Raw genomic sequence first — 22,979 nt, forward strand, 5'->3', positions numbered from 1 at the left:
TGCTGCCAACGTTGAAGGATACAGGGCGGCGCGCTGCAAGACGTTTTCCTCGTATACCCTGCGAAGTATTGATCTGTTTATAGACGCTTTACTTACAATCAGGTGGGCCATCTGCTTAGTCTGTCATTTTTAATTATTATTATCGTCGAGAACGTCAGCTCGTTTTAGGCGTTTATAATGACAATTAAAAAAAATGCAAAGCACAGTCATACTGGTTATTTCACAATCCGAGCAACGAAAATAGGTTCCTTGCCAGTCTTTGGCAACTCATTAATATAAGATACTGAATCGGGATATTATGATTTGAAAACAAAATCGTCACCCACCGCATAGGTAATGCCTACCGCGAATTTGCTATACTAGAACGATGAACCCGTCACGGTACATATGTTATTATTAGCTAACCCTGACTGTTTTTACTTTAAGCGGACTTTAACCAATACCGGCATTTGGATCGCCGCCTGAAACAAGTGCCGGTTGTATTACAGTTGCTAATCGCATGTCGAAATTTTCCTTAGCAAGTAAACAGTACAAAAAAGCCGGCCTAGTGCGAATAAGACTCGCGCAACTTTGCAGGAAACGTATTATAATCAATATATTTGATAATATATCTATTAGTGCAATTATTGTATTAAATCCGATCGAAACGGTAGGCTGGAAGAGATCACTATTAGTGATAAGGTCGCCTTTTGCTTTTTATTTATGTTTATTATGTTCTGTACTTTTTATCTGTTTTTAAATAAAAAAAAATCCATGTATATAGTGACGGTCAACATTTTTATTCAATTCCACCTCAAGTTCGCCCTAGATTTACTTACGCTACGCCCGCAATCTTACCTGATGGTAAATAATAATACAGTCAGAGTATGATAGTTATTTCGAATGTACAACCATAATCAGTATCTACGCGGCATCGTACCTGAACGCTTAATAACTAGGCGGCACAATTTTGTCGGTAGGGATTAACTAGCCACGACTAAGGTCTTCCCCCGACCAAACCAGGCAACGGAAAATTAAAAAAAATTATAACTTAAGTCCCAAATGACTACTGCTGGGGATCGACCCCGGTACCTCGCTCTTATAAGACCACAGCGCTGACCACTGCGCCGGGGAGATAGACAAAATTTCTAACTCAGATCCTTTATTATATAAGAATCGATTTACAAGTGTCTGCCAAAGATTCGAAGTAACGACTTGCTAAGAATGAGTATTTTACCACTACGCCACTGGTGTTCCATCGCTTGATTTTATCGTAAACACTATTAGAAGTACCTGTATAAATAATTCGAAGCGCATAATTGTGGTTGCATCATTGTTCATTATTACTGAAACACGTGATTAGTTAAAGTTACTACGAAATGCAACGAAGTTTGAGTGAAGCAGGAAACATATTTGTAAAACGCCACGTCGCTCTATATGTTTTGAATCCATTGATTAATATGTTATTGTCTAGGTCATTCAGTATTCAACACATATCTAGTGGCTTGCATTAAGTGAGATTATCTACCTACATCTACTTATTCGATCTCCTGAAATGGCGCCATCTAGTGACTATACTATTTCCCGGTATTGTAAATAGATGGCGCTCTTTGGATTCCATACAAATCGTAGCTAAGTTCCAAACGATCGTATAATATTATCGTGATTATATCCCAAAGAACAGGCACAGGCCTTATCACTTTAAAAAGTGTTTCTTTTTAAATCACGCGGTAACCGTTGGTTTTCCCGTGATTTTTTTTAAGTTTCAACAATCATTTCGTTACATTTTAGCGTGTTTGTAGTTTGAGTATGTTTTGAAAATGTAAGTAACACAAATGTGTTGAAATAAATAAAATCAATACAAACCAAAAGAGGTATCATTATAACTGGACGCTTTTATTATTTTTTACTTATGTTATGTCTAGTAATTGAAAGACTGTGTAATACAAAATGTAAGAAAATATGGGGTGTATATCATCATTTTCTGGTCGAATTTGTAAGAGATAAGAAAAAAAATGGCATACATAGTTATTTGGAGCTGTTATTTGGCTACACAAACAGAACTGCGTAATTGCGGTTTTGATGCAGTTTTTGTAGGGTTGGAATAACTGTATTAAAACTGAATGCAGTCGGTGTGCAGTTTCATCTTCTGTACGTTGAGTGTACTTTAACTGCAGTCACACTGCATGGTTTTGCTCCAATGCGAATGCAGTTAAGTACTAAAGCGAATAGTGAATGGGTAACAAACATAACTTTTTAAATCTCGCCCATGCTTTACCGGGATCAAAAGTATCCAATGTCTCCAGACGCGAGAGAAATTGTATCAAGATTTCTGCCGCAGTTAATCCAAACTATGGTAGCAAACAAAGAAATAAATAAAGGAACAGGCACACTTTCGCCTTTATAATATTGGAATGGATTTAAATTATATTTCTTAAATATATGGACCATGGATCGTGGTCACGACGGGTCTGGTCTCTGTGGTCACGACGGGACTGAGTCTCGAGTCGAGTCAACCACGATCCATGCAACTGGGTCGAAATATCGACAAATCCAAAATTTTATCGTGGTATGTACCCGTTGAACTATATTCAAGAAATGTTGATTAACCACGAAAATCTTAGTTAATTATTAATCTTAGATTTAAATTAGTTTTTTATTTTATTTTTGTATTATTTATTTTTCAGAAGCTGCACTAATAAGCAAAATGGCACCGACGGTCGAGGAATTTTATGAAGGAAAAAATATATTTATAACAGGAGCTACTGGTTTTGTGGGAAAGGTAACAATAGATAGAATTTACTAAACTGGAATTTCTACATTTTTAAGTGTACGAAATATTAAAATTTTTATTTTTCAGGCATTAGTAGAAAAATTTCTAAAATCATGTCCCGGTATTCAAACTATATATCTCCTGATGAGGCAGAAGAAAGGTGTATCTGGAGAAGAGCGGCTTAAAGAACTTTGTAACAATAGGGTTGGTACATCTTTACTTAATTTCACTTCTGCCATGTTATGAACTAGCCTGTCCTTGAATGAAGGCCAAAAAGCATACCCAAGCTTCTTCGTTGATTATGAAATCTTTTTCCATCGATATCGATGCTAATAATGAAGCTGTGGTTAGTTCATTTTTTTAAACCCGCTAATCTCAAAATTCCAAGGGGTAACTTTTTGACGAATAAAAAATATTTTTTGTGGAAAAAATACTTATCAGAAGTTGCAAGCAGGGGAAGTTTTGAGAAACCGCCATCCTTGATATTTGATATGTTTTTTATATATAAAAACCTGTCAACTTCCAGATATTTGAATACCTAAGAGAGAAACAACCGGAATGTTTCGAAAAGGTCAAATTGATTGCTGGCGATATATTGGAAGATGAGCTGGGAATTTGTAATGACGACCGTCAAGAACTGCAGAAGAATTGTAATATTGTGATCCATAGCGCCGCGTGTGTAAGGTAATGTGTGTATCTAATAAAGCAATACATGATAATATAGACTTGTTACAAAATCACAAATCTACAATGAGGTTATTACCCATGTAAACATGAATTTGACTTCAAAATCTTAGTACTCGTGTGACGTAAATTTCTTCAAAAATTTAAAAATAGCTGACCTACTGACTATTCATTTTAATATTCTTCTTCTTAAACTTTCTTCCTTGCTGCACCCTATTGGTCGCAATTACTATAGGGTGTTTCTATTGCTCCGAAGCGTTAGAGCAGCTAGTTCTCCCCCGCTTAAATAACCTACCACCCCACACAAAGATGTCAAGCAATTTAGAGTTGCGGTACGATTTCGCGTAGAAACCGATGAGGGTTACCAAAGTAATATCCATAGAATGTCTCAATATAAATAAGGAGGTTGTTGTTGTTCAAATTATGAAAATTTTAATCAGGTACTTATGTCACATATTCCATTAAAACCATATTACACATTATAATTATTATCTGCACAAAACGGTTGTGATATAAATTCATCGGAAACAATTTTTACTAAAATGTGTCCGCAGGTTTTCCTGATCATTATAAATGTTTGCTTACAGATTTGACCAAAGCCTAAAGGATGCTGTGCATATGAACACCACGGGAACTCTTCGTGTTTTAAAATTAGCTGAGACTATGGAGAAACTAGAGGTAACTAAAAATTTTGTTTGACGTTAGTTCGTACTGAGTGATCCGAGGAGGAAAAAAAACCATTCCGTTATCATCTTAGTCAGCGCCCATCTTTTATATCCCTCACTATTGCTCTATCCAACTTAAAAAAAAAATTACACCAATTCAATTCATTAATAACTACACGGTACTGCGTAAATCACGTCACTCTGCTACTTCCAATGACAAGAAGCAGTCGGCTCCGCTCTCATCTCCCGCAAGATAGAAAAATTATTGTTAAATGTTAATGTTGGAAAATTGCAACTAGTCAGCTATTTGCTGGCTTCTCAGTGAAATCTGCCTTCAAAAGGGTGGTAAAGTCACTACAAACAGACTTGTCGTTTCGAAAGTTCCCGTGGAAATAGCTGAATGAGTTTTGATATTTTTTTCTTATTTAAAAAATTCAAATTTCAAATTCAAAAGAAATTCAAATAATTATGACCAGATGACCAGTTGACCAGAGGTAACCAAGACTACTACTACGGCTACCATAGTACCTTTTTATGTATAAAACATTTTTGTTTCTCAGGCGTTTGTTCATCTATCAACAGCTTATTGTCGATGTGAACTAGACGAGCTGGAAGAGAAGCTATACCCAGCCGCTCATGACCCTGAGAGGATCATGGATCTGTTGGAGTGGCTGGACGATGATACCCTGAAATACATGGAGCCAAAGTAAGTACCCTGCCACGCATATGTACTTATACCTTTCTACGTAGGGAAAAACTGCAAGCATACAATTTCACATTAAGTTGAGAGAATCTTAAATTATTTACTAACACAGCATCTAAAAATTTTAGGTGATTCAATTAATTTTGTAGAATACTTAATGATACAATAAATATATTCCCTTGGTTCCTCTACATTATTTGTTGGTTTAAAATCCTGCATTATCCAATCAGAATACTCCAATTATTATCTATTTGAATTTAAACGTAAATTTGTTTCTTTTCTCGATAATCGTACCAACAAATCATGTGTTATTAATGACATCTTGGACTACTTTTAGTTGCTTCTTCTTCATAATATAACTCTCCATTTCTTCCAGAAGGTTAACTGATTTTTAAACTTATCATTTTCAACAGAATATTCAATTGACCATCTTAGTTGCAGTTCACTGTTGTATATTTCGTAGCTTCCAATTCGCTCTTTCGCCTTCCCAATATTTTTTAATCGGCAATCTTCCCCATCATGTATGGTTTAGGCAATACCTATTTGGATGCTAGATATGTCCTGGGTTGAAGATCCTAGCTTATAAAACGTATCCATCTATACCTTCGACTGCGATTACCAAAACATCTGCACAGCGTGTTGATTATGGGCAAACCCTCCCATTGGTAGAGGCCTTGTCCAGCCGTGGACAGTTGTAGGCTATTTTTCTTTATTATATTGTTCAAATCATATTTTTTACACACATTTTATTATATCATCAGGCATCCTCTTAGAAACTTGACGCTTATGATGAGGACTACTACGAGTTCATGATGTTACTTAGTACATATGTGATTGATTGATGTGAATCATATTTATTTATATCTAAGAGGTCTCCATTAGTCTGTTTTGATTTAATATATGACATAAGAATAAACTAATTTCAGGATAATATCATCTGAACCCAATACATATTCGTACACAAAAGCCATAACTGAGGATTTAGTGGCTAAATACAACAACAAGTTTCCTATTGCCATAGGACGGCCATCTATTGGTGAGTAGCTAAACTTTATGAATGTTTTTTTTGCAAGCACGTATTTACTATAAGAAAGTATTATTTAATAGTAATCCATTGTTATAATAATTATTACTTTAATTTTAGTAACCGCTGCTTGGAAGGAACCAATGCCAGGATGGGTCGATAATTTAAACGGACCAACTGGACTTGTAATAGGAAGCGGAAAAGGTAGTTATTTCTTCATTTGTTATTTTATTTCTGCAATTATTGTTATTTAGTAGTGAAAAAATATTTTACCATGCTAAAAACCTGCTGTTCTCATTACGAGAGAACAAGAGGATAAGAGTAAGAAGTAAGATGGTAACAGTAAACGCACCTCTTCACTGGTCCAACGTGATGGACTACGGCTAGAACCCTTTTCAATGTGTGAAGAAACACGCACCGCATCCGCACTTGGCCGGTAATGGGTTGGTCTGATGATATTAGTTTAGTAACTATTTAAATTCTAGCTAATTAAGCTAGCACAGGTAACAAATAATCTTTGAAAGCGGCTAGCAAAGAATCACTACGTTCATGCTGCTTTTAACATGCTGCTGAATGCTGATGGCAAGCTAAAATTATTTACAGGCGTCATTAGAACGATGCACTGCGAACCATCGTATATGGCGGACGCCATACCGGTCGACGTGGTTGTCAATGGATGCATACTGATAGCTTATGTCACCGCTCTTGATAAGTAAGTAGCGATATTCTATGATAGATACATAAATAAATATACAAAAACAATACACACATCGCCATCTAGCCCCAAAGTAAGCGTAGCTTGTGTTATGGGTATTAGGAGGACTGATGAATATTTTCATCAGACAAACATTTTCCAGTTGTGGGAATCCAACCCACAGCCTTGGATTCAGAAAGCAGGGTCGCTGCCAACTGCGCCAATCGGCCGTCAAAGGCTCAGATGGCTCCGTATTTTTATTAGAAGAATATAAAATTTCAAAAAGCTTTTTTGAAATTATAGAAATTGTTATTTTTTTATTGTCGCAGTTCTGTACCTACTGACCTTTATTATTTTTCTTTTAGGCCTAAAGATATGCGAATATTCAACATTACTCTATCTGGAGTTCAAAAAATCACGTGGAGGGAAGTGATTGAGTTAGGTGAAAAATGGGTGAACATATACCCATATACTGTGGCTCTGTGGTACCCCGGTGGTACAATAAAATCTTACTGGTTTACTCACCAGCTTATGGTGATACTTACTCACATCCTGCCTGCTTATTTCGTGGATTTGCTGCTATTTTTGTTGGGAAAAAAGACTTTGTAAGTAATGTTTCCATTTCACTCAATTCTGGTTAATCTATCTATAGTGAACGATCTGGTGTCGTATCAGTAGAAGCCGGGACGCTTCGATCTCCATCAGGGGTAATTTGGGAATTCATAATTTCAAAATTTACTCTGTTCTAATCTGGAAAAGACTTGTTACCACAATATCGCCAACGAAGTGCCGCCAAACGGTTTAGCATTTTACGCTTATAAACCGGTGCCCTCAAAAGTTACACTATTTTTTGATAATTTGGATTTGGATTTATGTTTGATATTTCTGTTATCAAACTAGTTTATTCCGAATTCTTCGTCCGCGTTCGTTACGGTTTTTTTTACAAATCCCGTAAGAACCGTTTCACAGGGATTTACGCCGTTATGCCAAAAATCGAGTTGACTGGTCAGTCAGTTAGGGCGCGAAAAAGACAAACACTTTCGCATTTATCGATTATTATTAATAAATGCCCAAATATAAATAAAGATTGAGCCAAAATGTTTATTGAAATTTGTGAAGAGTTGAATTAAGAGATATTGAAATTCACAACCATGAAAATTTCGATAACGATGCTAGAAGGAAAGATCATATAATATAAACTTTTATCAACAACGAGGCACTAACGAATTGACGACCCATTTTTGTCTGTTCTTTAGAAAAAAAATGCTAAATTAAACCGTTCTAGAAAAACATTTCTTTTGCAGCATGGTGAAAATTCAAAAACGCATAAGCCACGGCCTCAACATCCTGCAATATTATACAACGAAGGAATGGCACTTTAGGAATACGAATTTCCTGTCTCTCCAAAAACGTATAAGTGAAAAAGAGAACGACGTATTCTTTACTGATGTATCCAAATTGGATAGAGATACATATTTGAGAGACTATGTTATTGGGACCAGAACTTATGTGTTGAAGGAGGATCCATCTAGTTTGCCTAGAGCAAGAAAACTGCATAGAATGTGAGTAATAATATTGAGATTCAATATAAACTGAATATCTGGTCTAGTTAGACGGTAATTTCGGTCTATATATCTGGTCTAGTTAGACGGTAATTTTTTTTAAACTAAATAGGCTTGCGCTTGACAACTATCATGCCTGATGTAAAGAAACATTTCTTTTGGTATTAACATGTTCTGCCTACCTACTTAAGGTAGAACATGTTCTAGGAAGAGCAGTTTTTTGTAAAGCGTATGTAATTATATAATGGACATGACGTGTGTCGCCCATGATACGTGGAGCTTTTGATATTAGCGAAACTATCTTACAAGTGCATATATATCAGATAAGGGTGAAGGTTGCGTTTACAATAGAAAAGTCTAGGTAATACTGGTGTTTCAAGACCTCCAAAGCCGCTTCTCCAAAAAACAAATGCTGACCTTTTTTCAATCTGCAAATTTTGCGGCTTTTACAATTATAGTTGGGTTGCATTATATATTTGAAAGTGAATGCTTTTAAGCCAATGAATTCACTTATTGTAGCAATAACGTTTGTTACCGTTACGTTTCGACAGCACTTACAAACATTGTAATAACTAATAACACCAGTATTTGAAGTACAGATTTTTTTACCTCTTCTAGTTTGAGAATTACAAAATCGCGGTATGCATTAGAACTATTAATCCCGGACTCGAAGAAAAAAGTAATATTTTGTCTCTTAATTTTCGTCTATCAAATAATTATTTCTCTTTTTTTACAGACGCTATGTGGTAGATCTCATCACGAAGTTTATCTTGTATTCTTTGTTCGCCTGGTTTTTATACTCAAAATGCGGAATTCTAGAAATAATTACTTCTGTAGATGATTCAGTTAGAAGTTGGCTGAACATAGAAAGCGTTAAAGCCGATGTCAATGAAGTGCTATGATGTACTAAAGTTCAGTTGTATTATGTATAGAGTTTCATCTGTGAATTAAATGTTTGTTTTTGCGTCTTTTTATGTAGTGTGTACGTATCTGGGATCATATTAAAATAAGTTTTAATGTTTTGAGTTTATGATTTTTTTTGTATAATTTCGAAGAAAGAATATTTAATCAACGAAACTATAGATCAAACTAAAATGTAACATTTTTTTTTGTATTTTTTTTTTTTGAGTCTCGCTGATAATAGAAATGCAAATGGTTAAGTAGGTATAATAGAACAATTTAACCTTATTAATAAAAGTGAGTAAGTTAAGATAAAAGTGTCACTTTAATAAATGAATTAAAGTCAGGGTATTGAATATTTTTTTTATTAAAAATAGGAAGATATAAAAATAAATCTATGATTACAGAATTATTATATCAAGTCTTTTAATTATTTGCTGGGCTACCGTTCCCCTGGAACCGTTATCCAGACTGGTTTTAAAACTTAAAATTAATGATTTACTATTCCTTCAAGACGGTGTACAAATATACCTATATTACAAAATCGTCGTAATCTTATACAATTTAAATTTTATAACTAACCTAATTTCCTATCCTGAAGCAAAAGAAGCTTCGCAAACTTTATTTATACACAACGACGTTATCTAAATAATACTTGTGTTTTACAAATAGTCTAAAGTTTTCGACTTAAAACTCTTGAGTTCACACTAATGATATCATAAACTATTCCACAATAGCTTGATGAGTTATTTCACTAGATGTAGTAAGAAAACTATAGAACGTTGATATCCAGCCACTGATCCAGTAGAATATGAGTGCCCAGAACAAAAATCTCGTTGCAATATCCACGAACCACATTCTGCAAATAAAATTGTTTAGTTAATTTTATTCATCATTAGAGTATTACGTTTTATTTCTATCCGATGCCCTGTTTTCACCCGATTCAAAAATTCACTGTACAGTACCTTTATATATTCCTCCCATTTCTTTGAAATTTCTACTGTTTTAAACTAGTTTAATAAATTAAAAGGACGAAAGCTAGAAACAGGTGAGCGGAAACTGAATTTTGCAAATAGATGTTTCAAAAATGGAAACAGTTTATCAGAATAATCTATAAAAGCCAGAAATTCCATAACAAGATCTGTTAAACGTGCAAAAACATATTGTACACGGGAAAAACCGCACAACTGGCCCTGCGTTGAGGTTTTCAAAAACATAATTTCATTAGAGGCTACTATTATCCCCCAAAAGCGTATCTATTTTTTGTAAAAAATCCACGACATTAAAATCGAAACAAACTTGATTAAAACCCGTTATGACGTTAACTGAATTTTATAGAATAACGATTTCAATAAATGTAAAATGCTAGCAACTATCTATCGCATGGCTTCCAGAGTGCTGCGAATTATTTTGAAGGCAAATCTCTAAATTGACAGGTGTAAAAGTATTACTGTGCCATTCACGGAAAAATATTATAGTCTAGTTCTGTAAAACAGATTAAGCCCTATAGTATATACGTAATTTGGGCAAGAGACCCGTAATTCAGCCAATAACAATTATTGCGGTAGTGGATATGTGATAAGCGTAAATTTGGCAATAGATATCGTCCTAGAGACAAACTGCAATGTAATCAATAGGTTTTTTTTAGGGTTCAATGTATTCAGAAAAGAATGTTATATTAGATTTAAATTATACATACACTTTCATATGCCTTCTGGCAGCAGGTAGTGTGTCATCATATTCCTTTAAAATGAAGATCCGAGCTGCTCTGATACAATCTTCAAAATATTTTAATATGTCCAAACCTGAAATGAAAAATAGAAAAATGTATCAGCTTGAACAATTCATAAATCATGCCAATTCAATAGAACCACAGAATTAAGAACATACAGAACCCACATTCCGCCATTATTGCATGCAGTGCATTGCAGTTGCTAGCTCACAAGTTTTTTCCCATTTTCTCCTTTTATGGTAAACTACGATACTATACACTTCCACGACAATACACACATATTCGCCAAGCGGAGCTTGTGTTATGGGTACTAAGATAGCTAATGAATATCTTTATGAATAAATACAGATAAATACAATACACATAAATACTTATAATATACAGATCAAACGAAAATATACGAAACAAAGATAAACGTTTCGAACATCAGAGGTCAACTGCTAAATGGTATGAAGTGACTAACCGCCTGTTCGAGAAACACTACTAATGTGGAGTTGTTGTTGATGCTAGTTTATTATTTGTGTACACGGTTTCTGCATGTTCTTAATTCTGTGAGTAGAACTAAGTTAGTAAGAAAGTAAGAAAGTAAACTTTACCTAAATTTCAATTTCTTGCTTTACATTTTCGTTGTTTACTAATTCAGCAACTTAGCAATACTGTTATTTCTTTAATTATCACATTAGTATAAATTAAACTTTAAAAATAGTTTGATAAGCCCATACCATAGTTTTACATTGCATATTGGATAGAAGCTGGTGTTACTTTGCGATATTCCATGATATATTACAAAAATTAAGCTTAATTTGCTATACTCCAAGATCCTTGCTATTGTGTACACAATATAGATTGCTTGCTTTTTGTGAGTATAACAAATTAAGCTTAATTTTCATAATATATCATGGAATTCCGAAAACTGACCCCTGTTTCTATCCAATAAGTAATGTAAACTTATGGCATGGACGATAGCCCTGTAGTTCCGGCTTCACTTTCAGGGGACCGAGTTCGAATCGAACTGAGGCCCAGCACCTCTAACTTTTCTAAGTTATGAGCGTTTTAACAAATTAAAATATCACTTGCTTCAACGGTGAAGGAAAACATCGTGAGGAAGCCTGCTTGCCTGAGAGTTCTGCATAATGTTCAACAAGGCGTGTTATGTCTACCAATACGCACTGGGCCAGCGTGTTGGACTACGGCCTAAAACCTTCTCATTGTGGGACGAGATACGTAGCCGGTAGTGGGCCGGTAATGTCAAGACAAAGTCAAATATTTCTTTATTCAATTAGACACATAGATGGCACTTTTAATGCGTAGATTACATACAAAATTTGTAGGTAGTAGTGAGTAGTGATGGCGATAACTTAATTTCGTGAACGTAAAACTAAAGCAACGAGGGTCCTAAACGTACCCTGGTCTAAAAAGAAGCCCACTACAAACTTAGCCGGGTGTTCTTTCTTTTTGAAATAGGTTGATATGATTTTGATGATGTGGCGGTAGACTCACTACACACAGACAGACTTGACGTTTCAAACTGGCTAATACTAGGCCTACTTGAAATAAATAAATTTTGAATTTTGATGATAGATTAAACTTTTACGATTGCTTACCAATAGCGTCTACTTTATAATCCCGCCTCTCTCTAGGGTTAAGGCTTTTCCGAAGTGACTGCGCGATATCAGATTTGAAGTCCCACTGATTATTTGTGTAGTATTCAAATACGTCGAATCCCTTACTTATACGTCGGTGGACGCGCATCAAACTGTGAAAAAAATACTTACATAAATCATGTTTTACATTATGTAGCGTTTCTATCTTTTTTTTTTATTCCCCTACAAGAAAGCCCTTCACTGCAAGCTCACCTGGTGAAGTGATGATGCATTCAATGCATATATGGTATCTAGGCTCGTTAGGATGTATGGTAGTCTTACCCCTAACCGGTTTCTATGCGACATCGTACCGGAACACTAAATCACTTAGAAGGAGGTCTTTGTCGGTAGGGTGGTCATAAGCCACAGCCAAAGCTTGACCATAATCCAGAAATTATAAGTTCCCAAATTCCCTTGCCGGGAATCAAACCCAGGACCTCCTGCTTAACTTCACAGCGCTCACCGTTGCGCCAGGGAGATCGTCAAATATTTCACATGATGTTAAAAATACTACAATTTTTTTAAATGGTTTAAGCAATTTCCTATTATGCTCAATCTTTTAAGATATTCTTGATTGAATATTAACATTATCAGCTAAAACTTGTGAAGTTGTGAGCTGCTTTTTAATATTAATACTTACACAGGTTTATATCCGAGACAGAATAGAAGTGTGTCGATTAGTATGGCTGGAATCCAGTGGAAGAAAAGTGCACAAATGTTGTGGTAAAACCGAGAATGTTTCATCGAACCTCCTGGATACCTGGAAATTATTACTTCTTTTAACAAAATATTGTACGTTTATTTATCTTTTGTTATTTCCAGGATATAATCCGATATATGCTAGAAATAACAAAAATACACTAGACATTTTTTGATCAGTATTAACAACCTAGTGTTACAGTTAATTTATAAAGTGGGTAAATAATTAAACTTTTGATAGCTATAAATTCATATTTGCCAGATATTTATGTTCATGACATTGAGTTGGGGGGTATTTTTAAATACGACCGATTTATCGATGCACCGCAGTCCTACATGGACTCGAAAATGCAAAGATACCTTCCGGTGTCTTAGTTGTTTATCACTAGTTTATAACAGTCCACTGTTGGACTAACAAGCCCAACCGGCAGACGTAGAACTGAGCAGACGGGTTGGTGGTCACAGTAGGTGACAGTCGTAGCACAGAGGACGCTGCCGCTTGATGTCAGTTCTGCCGTCAAAAAATCCATGAATGGGCAAGCCCGACTCCTTTGGGTATGTAGCCCAACGAACTACAGACTACAAAACCTCCTTACTTCTAACTCCGCTCTATCTTCCATAGATTGCTAAAGCTATCCATAGATTGCTAAAGCTATCCATAGATTGCTAAAGCTATCCATAGATTGCTATCTGGAAGGGGGCGGTTACCTTTTTTTTGTTATAATTTATGGACCAAGCAGATGGGCTATGGAAAAACATTTTAGGGTCTTACAAAATGCCACTATGTGTCCATAAATCTGGTGTTAAACCCCATTTGCCTATTATCACACCGGCAATCTCGCCCTTCAGAACGGAACACAGCATTTGCAACAATGTTGCGTGGCGGTAGTATTTCCCCGGGCGACCTCTGTCTCAAAAAACTATGTCCACTTTTGTCTTCAAGATATATCCTTTTCCAAGTCTAACTCATCTTTCTTTCAAAATACCTCGAACCATCCAAAGTATCATAGATCCGACTACTAGCAACATAATAAATATGATATCTTGTAAATGTCTAGCAAGGACTTAACACTCCATTGTTGTCTAAGCATCGAACAAGCGATGCTTCCACTTTCTAAGTTCCTAAACCCAGAAAGATCCCTCCTAACCCTGGCAGGCCATGATTATAATGTGTGGTATCGAATAGTTTGTCTTTTCTCCTGTCAGCCATACTCACCACACAACACCATTCAATGGCACCCTGTTCATAACGATTGCCCTTCCGGCGTCGATCATCTCCAACCAAGTCACCTTGATCTCAGCAGATGATGTAAAGTTCACAACATTGGTACTTGTTTGTCTGAAAATTAAACATACGTAGATATAATGGTTATTACAAAAAATATTTGGAGACTGAATATATCTCAAGTTTAAAAAACGTTGAAAGATGTTTAAGTACATGTTTAGATTGAGATTTAAATCAGATGAGCATTGATTTCACTCATTGCTTCTTATGATATACAACTTTGAGGTTAATGTTTAATTTCTCAAGATACATATTTTGTAAGAAACAATAAACTATGCCTACAATGAGAGAGTTAAAAGATTAAAATAGTCTTTTATCTATAATTATAGTTACCCGTTTTTAATGTAATTCCACGCACAAATCATGATGCCATTGATGAAAACATCCACAGGCAAGTAGTCAGCATAACTGTTGCTTTTGCAATACATCGTCCGAATAACTCCTTTGCCAGCCCCTAAAAATTTAAGGCTGTGGTCAGATCATGTGTGGAAAAATTTAATTACTTCATCGACAGCCAGCAGTCATGTTGTTTGCAGTAAATGATAGTAGCAGTAGCACAGACTACTGCTACTATAATATACTAAATATACTAACTGCTGCCATTATGTTATTTAGTCGCCTCGTACGACACCCGCGGGAAACGGAGTTATGGCACTTAAATATTTATTTTAAGTGAATAAAAGTTTAATAACGAGACACGAGAGTAACTCATAACTCAAAATATAAGTATTTAGTATCATATATAACTTACCAATAAGAAGACCAGTAGGACCGTTTATGTTGTCTGTCCATCCAGGTACAGGTTCTTGCCAAATTGGAATTACTGTAATGAGTTTATTTTTGTAAGTTGAAGTGGGATCTAGTACATGTAATTACGAAAAAGATTTCCTTTACATTTTCTTTCTATAATCATATTTTTTTTTAAATCTTTACTTAAAGTTAGATGCAGATCATTCTGATGGGAAAACTATATAAAAATCTAAAACTATTTCTTTGTCTTTCTGTTTCTGCATCCCCAAAAAAATGTTGTATACTTAAAGGTTATGCTTGGGGTTAAAATTTAGGGTATTTTTTAACTGTAAAACAATAAAGCTCCGTCGAAGTAAATCGAAATAAGTCTGAGACAGATGCTCATAAAACTTTTTGGCCTTTAACATTTACTTACCAATAGAAGGACGTAGGATCATTAAAGGTATATGCTCCATAGCTTCAACGGCTAAAGCTTCTCCCAAAGCTTTTGTAAAGGCGTATGAGTTTGGCAGTTTGCTAAGTAGTCTGTAAAGTAAAGGTAAATGACAATATGATACAGCAAGTGTTTCTCATTATGAATTCTGGTATAGCAAGCAGCGTACTATATTCGACATAAATTTAATCTGTGGTAACATTATCTATCCCACTCACGGGATATCACAATATTATCAACATATAACACTCTCACAATAAAGTCTTATCTACTGCTCCGTAGTCCGTAGATTTAAAAAAATCCGTTATATTAATCAAATTAGAGGGCTCCGACCATTTTCAATTTATTGAAAAAAGTAGATACGGGTAGCCTTACCTAAATATGGAGTTCTTAACACTATTTGGTCCTGCAAGCCCGATGAACTGACGGAACTAATATTGAGTATTAATCGTTCAGTTAATGTTTTTTAATTCTGTTAAAATAGGTAACTATGATTTATTTAACATGTTGTTAATTTCAGTGAACTACAGAAGATTAGATTTTTTTGTTGCTTTTTAAGTATGTAATAACTTACTTTGGCGTAATAGTAGCAATGGTTTCTTCGTCCATCCATTCTACGGCATCAATGATCTTATGGGGGTCAGCTGGAGGTGGGTACGGTCTTTCTTCCAAAAGCTTTTCATGTAAGTGACAGTACGCTGTTGATATATGGATGAAGAGCTAAAATCCGAGTCCGACAACATTATTCTGAATATTGAAATTTATACACAAAAAAAATTAAAAAATATATTCCGGTAGCTCACCTTAAGGTTTTTACATTTTTTAGCTAATTCCAGCACAAGCTTTGTTCCTCGAACGTTTAACAACACAGCTTTTTTCAATTCTTCATCAAATCTACAAAGATAAAATAGTTTAAGTATAATGATGAAATAATAAAACGCCTTCACTGACCTGATAGGTAGCCAGAGCATGTATGACATGTATGACACTGACCTGATAGTAGCCGCAGCATGTATGACCATGTGAACCTCGTCGGTTATTATCTGTCTATCGGCGTCACTTATGGCCAAGTCTGGAGCGCTGACGTCACCATCAATGATCTGAATTTTCTCAATCAGTGGAGCTGTACCACCACGAAGCCCGCGGAGTTTCTCGAATAACTGGAAGTATATATCTCAATGGTTTCGGTGCCTGCTTGCATTTTAGGTTTAACTCCCATGATTTTTTTATTCCAGTACTATCTACTCTAAAATCTAACCCGGTAGTAAACGATGACCCGTTAGCGGTATGGCAATTATAAGCCATTATCCTATTCGGTTTCATCGCACCATCGTACTGGATGCTAGATCGTTTGGCGGCAAAATTGGATTTCAAAATTGGAATGAAGAAACCTACGTATATACATATATGATACACTTACCTATGTGCACGTACCTCTAACTTTCAAAATACTACTTGCTTCAACGGCGAAGAAAACATCGTGAGGAAACCTGCATGCCTGGAGTTCTCCATGCGTGAGAAGTCCACCAACTTGCACTGGGCCAGCGTGGAAGACTAAGGCCTAGACTCTTCTTATTGTGGGAGGAGACCCGTACTCTGTAGTAGTCTGGTAATGGGTTGATATGATGAGGCTCAACACCTACCCCTCAGGTTGATAGACATAAGATGGACGTATTCCTTGCATTTCCTACGAAGTGTTGATCTGTTTATAAGCGATGGTTTTCCACTAACCATCCGCCGGGCTATCTGCTTTATCCGTCATTAGTACTATTTAAAAAAAAATTATGAAAAATAAACAATCCTTTTTGGGCAGGTTATAGCAACTTGCCGGTTGCCGCACTTGACCAAACAAACGGTCAATAAATATACATTGCATTTCAAAAATTACATTTTAAGTTCGTTGCTTAACTTTGAATATAACAAAGATGGCAACTTATTGCTACTCATAAATATCTAGCATTGTATAGGTCAATTGAGATTGATCAATAGATGAAGAAATAGTTTATGATGACGATAATTATTGATTTTGATGAGATCGCTTGGATAGGTTGCAACAGAGAAAATGAGGATGATCGGTCGATTTTTGAGATACTAATTTGACCTTTACCTATCCTTCATGCCTCGAACAACTTATTAAAGCTTGTGATCACGCCAATAACCTTGAGCGTTGATCCTGTATTTATTTTATGGTTGGCATAAAACATCAAGCCACCTTTTACTTGTTCAGTTCAGCAACCATGCAAATTATTTATCTATTTTCAGAAGAACAAAAATTTTTTTTAATTCGTATCAAAACAAAAAATTAAAAAAAATATTTAGTATTAAACACATTACCATCCTGCCCCAAAGCGTTACTTGTGTTATTATGGGTACCAAGACAGTCATCTTGGTACCCATAATAACACAAGTAACGAATACAGACCCAGACACTGAAAAACCTTCATGCTCAACACACAAACGATTTCCAGTTGTGGGAGTCGAACCCACAGCCTTCGACTCAAAAAGAAGGGTCGTTGCCCACTGCGCCAATCGGCCGTTATTATATAAGTATATTATTTGGATAATAATTCCATTCCTAAACTCACTCTCAAATCTCGAAATATCGAAATCTCGAAATATTCGTTGAAACTTTCGTGTAGGTGAAGACTTGTGAATTAGAGAATGAAAGAAAGAAATAAAAAGTGTTTATCTGTAAACCCTAGATAAAAAGAACATTTAAAAAAAAAAGAAAATAGTGGAAAAAGTGTGGGGACCCAAATTGGTCTCCACTCAGCATTAACTACGCCTTTGGAGGGAGCAAAGCTAAAGCGCTGGTCTTCCGGTTAATTACAAGTATCCAGAATGCTGCGGTTATAATCCCCGTTTATCGCAAAGACGATATCATGTCGATTCTCATTGAGATTCTCATTCCTTTGAACCGAAAGATAGTGGCTATACGACCCAAAATATTCCCCAGAAGGTTTGACATTAGACAGTTGATCGGTCGTAAAAAATACGCAAAACTAAAACAAAAAGTCTGGTTTCTTTGAAAAAGATAAGGTGTGCCGACCCTACATAAATTGGAGAAGAAGAGGAAGAAAAAGAATAACTAGCTTTCTAAGAAACAGGCAGTTCAAGTAAAAGTGATTTCGCCAAAAACCTTCTAAATACATTCAGTACAAGTAATACAAGTTAATGTCGACACTAGCTAACTCAAACGGTTAGTTTCGTAATAGTGCGCAAATGTTGCTAGGTGCAACTATGCAATATTAAGCCGCGTATAATTCGTGCGCTCAAATAGTGTTGCGATTTGGAAGTGGCTGCCGGTACATGCCGAAAATTGGGCGTCGGCTAATTCAAAGACTCGGCACGTACTTACAGTACACTTGCAGTCATTATTGGGGCGTACCAATTTGGAGGATTCAGATTACTTAAGTATTAGGATTTTGAATTGTTTTTTATGGTAATTTAAATTTTGGATAATAACAGGCATAAAATATATTTACCTCCTATACCTTTACCTATGGATACTTTGTGGAATTCCATGATATGCAATGAACATTAAGCTTAATTGGCTATATTCCGCGAAAGGCAGGAAAATCAGTACGTTACGTGCGTGTAATCCCTTCCCTATCCCTATCCATAGGGATAGGGATAGGGAAGGGACTACACGCACGTAACGTAATATTAGTAGGAATAGGGATATTATTAATGTGAAAGTAAGTTTGTTTGTTACGCTTTCACGCAAAAACTACTAAACCGATCATCATGAAACTTTGTACACATATTTCTGAAGGTATTAGAATTAATAAAGGATGCTTTTTATCCCGAAATTAAACTCAGTTATTTTGGGAAAGGGGTAGAAGGTGTTTGACGATTTTAAACCATAACGCCGTCAAATGATAACCGATTTAAATAATTACTTTTGTACTCTAGAGTTTATAATGTCTGTTTAATTTTGCCCAAATTTCGTGTAGATCTGATGGATGTGATTGGAGTTAGAGGATACAACTCCTTAGGACGGCAGCCAACCCGTCATTTAAGGCTTAGCTATCCTAAATACATTAAGTGCGTAGAATCACACCTAAATCGAATGCCACATATCTTTCGAAAAACAGAAACAAACGCAGAGAAAGTCGCGGGCAACAGCTAGTCATTTATAAATTCTTCAATTTTTATATTCCGCACCAAACGGATTGCCGCAATGCACTAAGTATTCATGTTTCGCTCCGACACTAGAATATCTTCAGGAAATGTTAATTTTACAGTGAATAAATGCTAATTTATAAATAATAATTGTAATATATGTAAAAATAAATAAATAGTTGATTAAATAACATTGCTTTTATTTATTTTCACTTATTAACTATTTGAGCACAGTACAGTACACACCTGTGATAGAAGTCTATAGTCCATGACATCTGGTTCCTGCGATTGTGTAAGTTTTTGCATGGATCGTTAATCAATAAAATTGGTCATGGATCATTAAATATTGCTGAAAATCCTAGTACATAACATCTTTTGAGTCGAACCACTACTTGGTTGCATGTTCCTCGGACCAACATGTCACTTTCTAGATCAACGATAAATAAATTATTCAGTGTCTCAAACATACGCGGAAGTATGAAAATTACATTCGAAAAAAGAATTAAGCACTTCAAATATTTTTTTTGAATAAAGCGCGAAAACAATTTCGTTAGAAAATGCATTTTTACCTTCTACATTTTTTTTCGACGTATACTTGTTCAATATAAGTTTTGATAAAGTTTAATCAGAGTGTAATATAGATACAAGGATGTTAGAAAAGTAATCATTATTCTTTGCACGCCACCGCGGAGAAGGCAGAACGATAGTTCGACCTTGCTTTCAAAGAATAGGTCTAACGGTGGTGGGAAAGTATGGCGTTTTATGTAGCTTAGCTATTGAAATGTTGCAAACATTATCGAAATATGTTAACATAAATGTAGCGCCTAGCTATATGTACACACTACACAACCAGTTGCTATAAAATTTCATAGATAGCAGCAGTTATTAAATTATCTAAACAAGGTCATAAAAAGAACCTACTTACGGGTATAACTAGTCATCGATTTCGAGAAATTTTCACTTATCTTTTTGAAGTTATACTTCTTTTGGCGCGTTAGGGAAAAATGATGAGAGTAAGTTTTTAAGATGCGCGCGCACACCGTCCCAAAAACCCAAGTTAGCTATAGTCAACATTTTAGTTTTTCAACAAAGGTTTGACAGTGTACACTTTCAATTGCCAAAGTATGCGAGATAATTAGATAACTAGGTAATGCTTTATAATAAAACTTCATATTTATTAAATACCTTTTAATTATCTTCTTACGCCAAAGAAATATAACTTCTATCGCGTGTACATAAGTACACACATGTTTTTTTTTATTTTAACCATTGCCTATTTTCACCTTTCTTTCCCTATTTACATATTATTAGTATTGAAAATATTAATTTTGACATACCGCATCATTTAACATTTCCTCGAGACGCTGTTTCGGGTTCTTGCCTTTTTTCGGACGAACTAGTAGCATAATTTTTCCAATATCAGGAACTTTTCTGTGAAAGAGAAAAAAGTTTTGTTCATGAAGACGAAATAAAAATAAATATACTATGACAATACACACATCACCATCTAGCCTTCATAGTAAGCGCAGCTTTGTGTTATAAAAAAATAAAATAAAAAAATAAAAAAGCCTTTTATTTCCTGTAACTTACATTGACATACCTAAGATAGTTTAAAGTTAGTATTTTATTTTTCGTTTACTTAATATTTATTATTATGAATGTTAGTTTATTACAAGAACCCCAGATTGGGTAAAGGCCTCCTCCAACGATGTCCATTTTTCTCTATCCTTTGCTACTTTAGCCCAATTTGGGCCGGCTATTTTTTTGATCTCGTCCTCCCACCGTGTCACTGGTCTCCCTCTGGCTCTTTTGCCTTCCGGGCCTTTCCACATAGTTGCTCTCACGGTCTACCTCCGGTCTGTAAGCCTCGCTATATGACCTGCCCATTTCCACTTCAGTTTTAATGCATAGCTCAAGGCATTTGTTGCTTTTGTTATGGATCTTATTTTTGTATGGCGTATTTTATCAAGTTTTTTTATGCTGAGCATGCTGCGTTCTAGTCCTCGCTGGCAGGTGTTGATTTTTTGTTTAGATTTGGCCGTAAATTTCCATGTCTGGCAGCCGTATGTCAGGCAAGGTAGGAGGCTAGAGTTCATGATCTTTGTTTTTATTTTTACAGGCATGTTACTTTTAAAAATTTATTTCAGGCTCCAATATTTATTCCACGTTTGTTGAACTCTTCTTCCTATCTCTATGTCATTATTTGTTTTATCAAAACTAATTGTTTTTCCCAAATATATGTATTTTTCTGCGTATTCTAGTGGGCTTCCGTTAATTAATATTGGTATCTTGCAACTGTTTGTCATCGTCATAGTCTTTGTGAGATTGATTTCCAAACCTACATCTGCGCTGGCTAACTGTAAAGATTTTATCATATATTGCAGCTGTGAGCTTGTCTCGGATAATATCACTATGTCATCTGCAAACCTCAAATGACTTAAGAAAGCGTCATGTATATAGAGTCCTAGTTTGTTCCAGTCCAACTTGCTAAAGATTGTTTCTAAAATGGTTATAAATATTGTAGATGAGAGCGGATCACCCTGTCTTAAACCCCTCTCTATGGGGAAACTTGGGCCCAGGTTTTCTAACTTTATTTTAGCCGTATTATTTTTGTATATGCATCTAATGACCTCTATATACACCTCGCTAACTTCTTGTTTCTTTAAGCTTTCCCAGATACTTGCGTGTGTTACAGTGTCGAACGCTTTTTGGTAATCAATAAATGCGAGATATAGGGGTCTTTGATGTTCCTGGTATTTCTCAATAATTAACTCAAGGGTGTGTATATGGTCGATTGTAGAGAAAGCCTTCCTGAATCCTGCCTGCTCTACAGGTTGTCTAGCTCCAATTGTGGGACTAATTCTTGCGTTTATAATCGTGGAGAACAACTTGTATAGAGTCGGTAGCAAACTTATGGGTCTGTAGTTGCCTATGTCTTTGGGATCGCCTTTCTTATATAATAAAATGATGTTAGATTCAGACCATTGTGTAGGCGTTTCAGATTTTTGCAGTATCAAATTGAATAGTTCAGCTAATGGTGTAGCCAAAATTGTGTGTGCTGTTTTTAATGCTTCGTTTGTAATGTTGTCGGGTCCGGGTGATTTTTCTAGTTTTAATCTCTTTATTGCTTCTATGATCTCTACTTCGCCCACTGCTGCAATGTTTTCAAAAGTGACATGTATGTTACTGTTGGATTTTCGAGTCTTGTCGCTATAAAGCTTTTTATAAAAATCAGTTGCTGTAGTGATGATGTCAGTTCGTTTGTTCGTATCTTTGTCTAAATTTTTCAAACCTTCTATCCAAGTTTTATTAGTTCTGAGTTCTCTAT

The 22,979-nt window shown here is 35.4% G+C and overlaps 2 protein-coding genes across 2 annotated transcripts in view; one reads left to right on the forward strand and one right to left on the reverse strand.

Annotated features, from left to right (window-relative positions):
• The window catches only part of LOC120627938, a 56,505-nt gene extending 47,490 nt beyond the window's left edge, over nucleotides 1-9,015 (forward strand). The window contains exons 14-24 of the mRNA XM_039896066.1: nucleotides 2,667-2,761; nucleotides 2,840-2,956; nucleotides 3,279-3,436; nucleotides 4,024-4,114; nucleotides 4,662-4,807; nucleotides 5,731-5,840; nucleotides 5,949-6,032; nucleotides 6,432-6,540; nucleotides 6,888-7,127; nucleotides 7,827-8,084; nucleotides 8,821-9,015. Coding sequence (XP_039752000.1) covers nucleotides 2,667-2,761; nucleotides 2,840-2,956; nucleotides 3,279-3,436; nucleotides 4,024-4,114; nucleotides 4,662-4,807; nucleotides 5,731-5,840; nucleotides 5,949-6,032; nucleotides 6,432-6,540; nucleotides 6,888-7,127; nucleotides 7,827-8,084; nucleotides 8,821-8,986 — 1,574 coding nt within the window. The 3' untranslated portion in view covers nucleotides 8,987-9,015. The remainder of the gene's footprint in view (nucleotides 1-2,666; nucleotides 2,762-2,839; nucleotides 2,957-3,278; nucleotides 3,437-4,023; nucleotides 4,115-4,661; nucleotides 4,808-5,730; nucleotides 5,841-5,948; nucleotides 6,033-6,431; nucleotides 6,541-6,887; nucleotides 7,128-7,826; nucleotides 8,085-8,820) is intronic.
• Nucleotides 9,016-9,396: 381 nt separating this feature from the next.
• Nucleotides 9,397-22,979, reverse strand: part of LOC120628384 (fatty acyl-CoA reductase 1) — a 31,998-nt gene continuing 18,415 nt past the window's right edge. Inside the window, exons 3-14 of the mRNA XM_039896730.1 lie at nucleotides 20,989-21,082; nucleotides 16,520-16,686; nucleotides 16,330-16,420; nucleotides 16,101-16,246; nucleotides 15,509-15,618; nucleotides 15,095-15,166; nucleotides 14,677-14,797; nucleotides 14,275-14,397; nucleotides 13,000-13,119; nucleotides 12,321-12,472; nucleotides 10,684-10,789; nucleotides 9,397-9,843 (exon numbers count right to left, since the gene is read on the reverse strand). Coding sequence (XP_039752664.1) covers nucleotides 9,708-9,843; nucleotides 10,684-10,789; nucleotides 12,321-12,472; nucleotides 13,000-13,119; nucleotides 14,275-14,397; nucleotides 14,677-14,797; nucleotides 15,095-15,166; nucleotides 15,509-15,618; nucleotides 16,101-16,246; nucleotides 16,330-16,420; nucleotides 16,520-16,686; nucleotides 20,989-21,082 — 1,438 coding nt within the window. The 3' untranslated portion in view covers nucleotides 9,397-9,707. The remainder of the gene's footprint in view (nucleotides 9,844-10,683; nucleotides 10,790-12,320; nucleotides 12,473-12,999; nucleotides 13,120-14,274; nucleotides 14,398-14,676; nucleotides 14,798-15,094; nucleotides 15,167-15,508; nucleotides 15,619-16,100; nucleotides 16,247-16,329; nucleotides 16,421-16,519; nucleotides 16,687-20,988; nucleotides 21,083-22,979) is intronic.

The sequence above is a fragment of the Pararge aegeria genome, chromosome 12 (genome assembly GCF_905163445.1).
Source record: "Pararge aegeria chromosome 12, ilParAegt1.1, whole genome shotgun sequence".
Lineage (NCBI taxonomy): Eukaryota > Metazoa > Arthropoda > Insecta > Lepidoptera > Nymphalidae > Pararge > Pararge aegeria.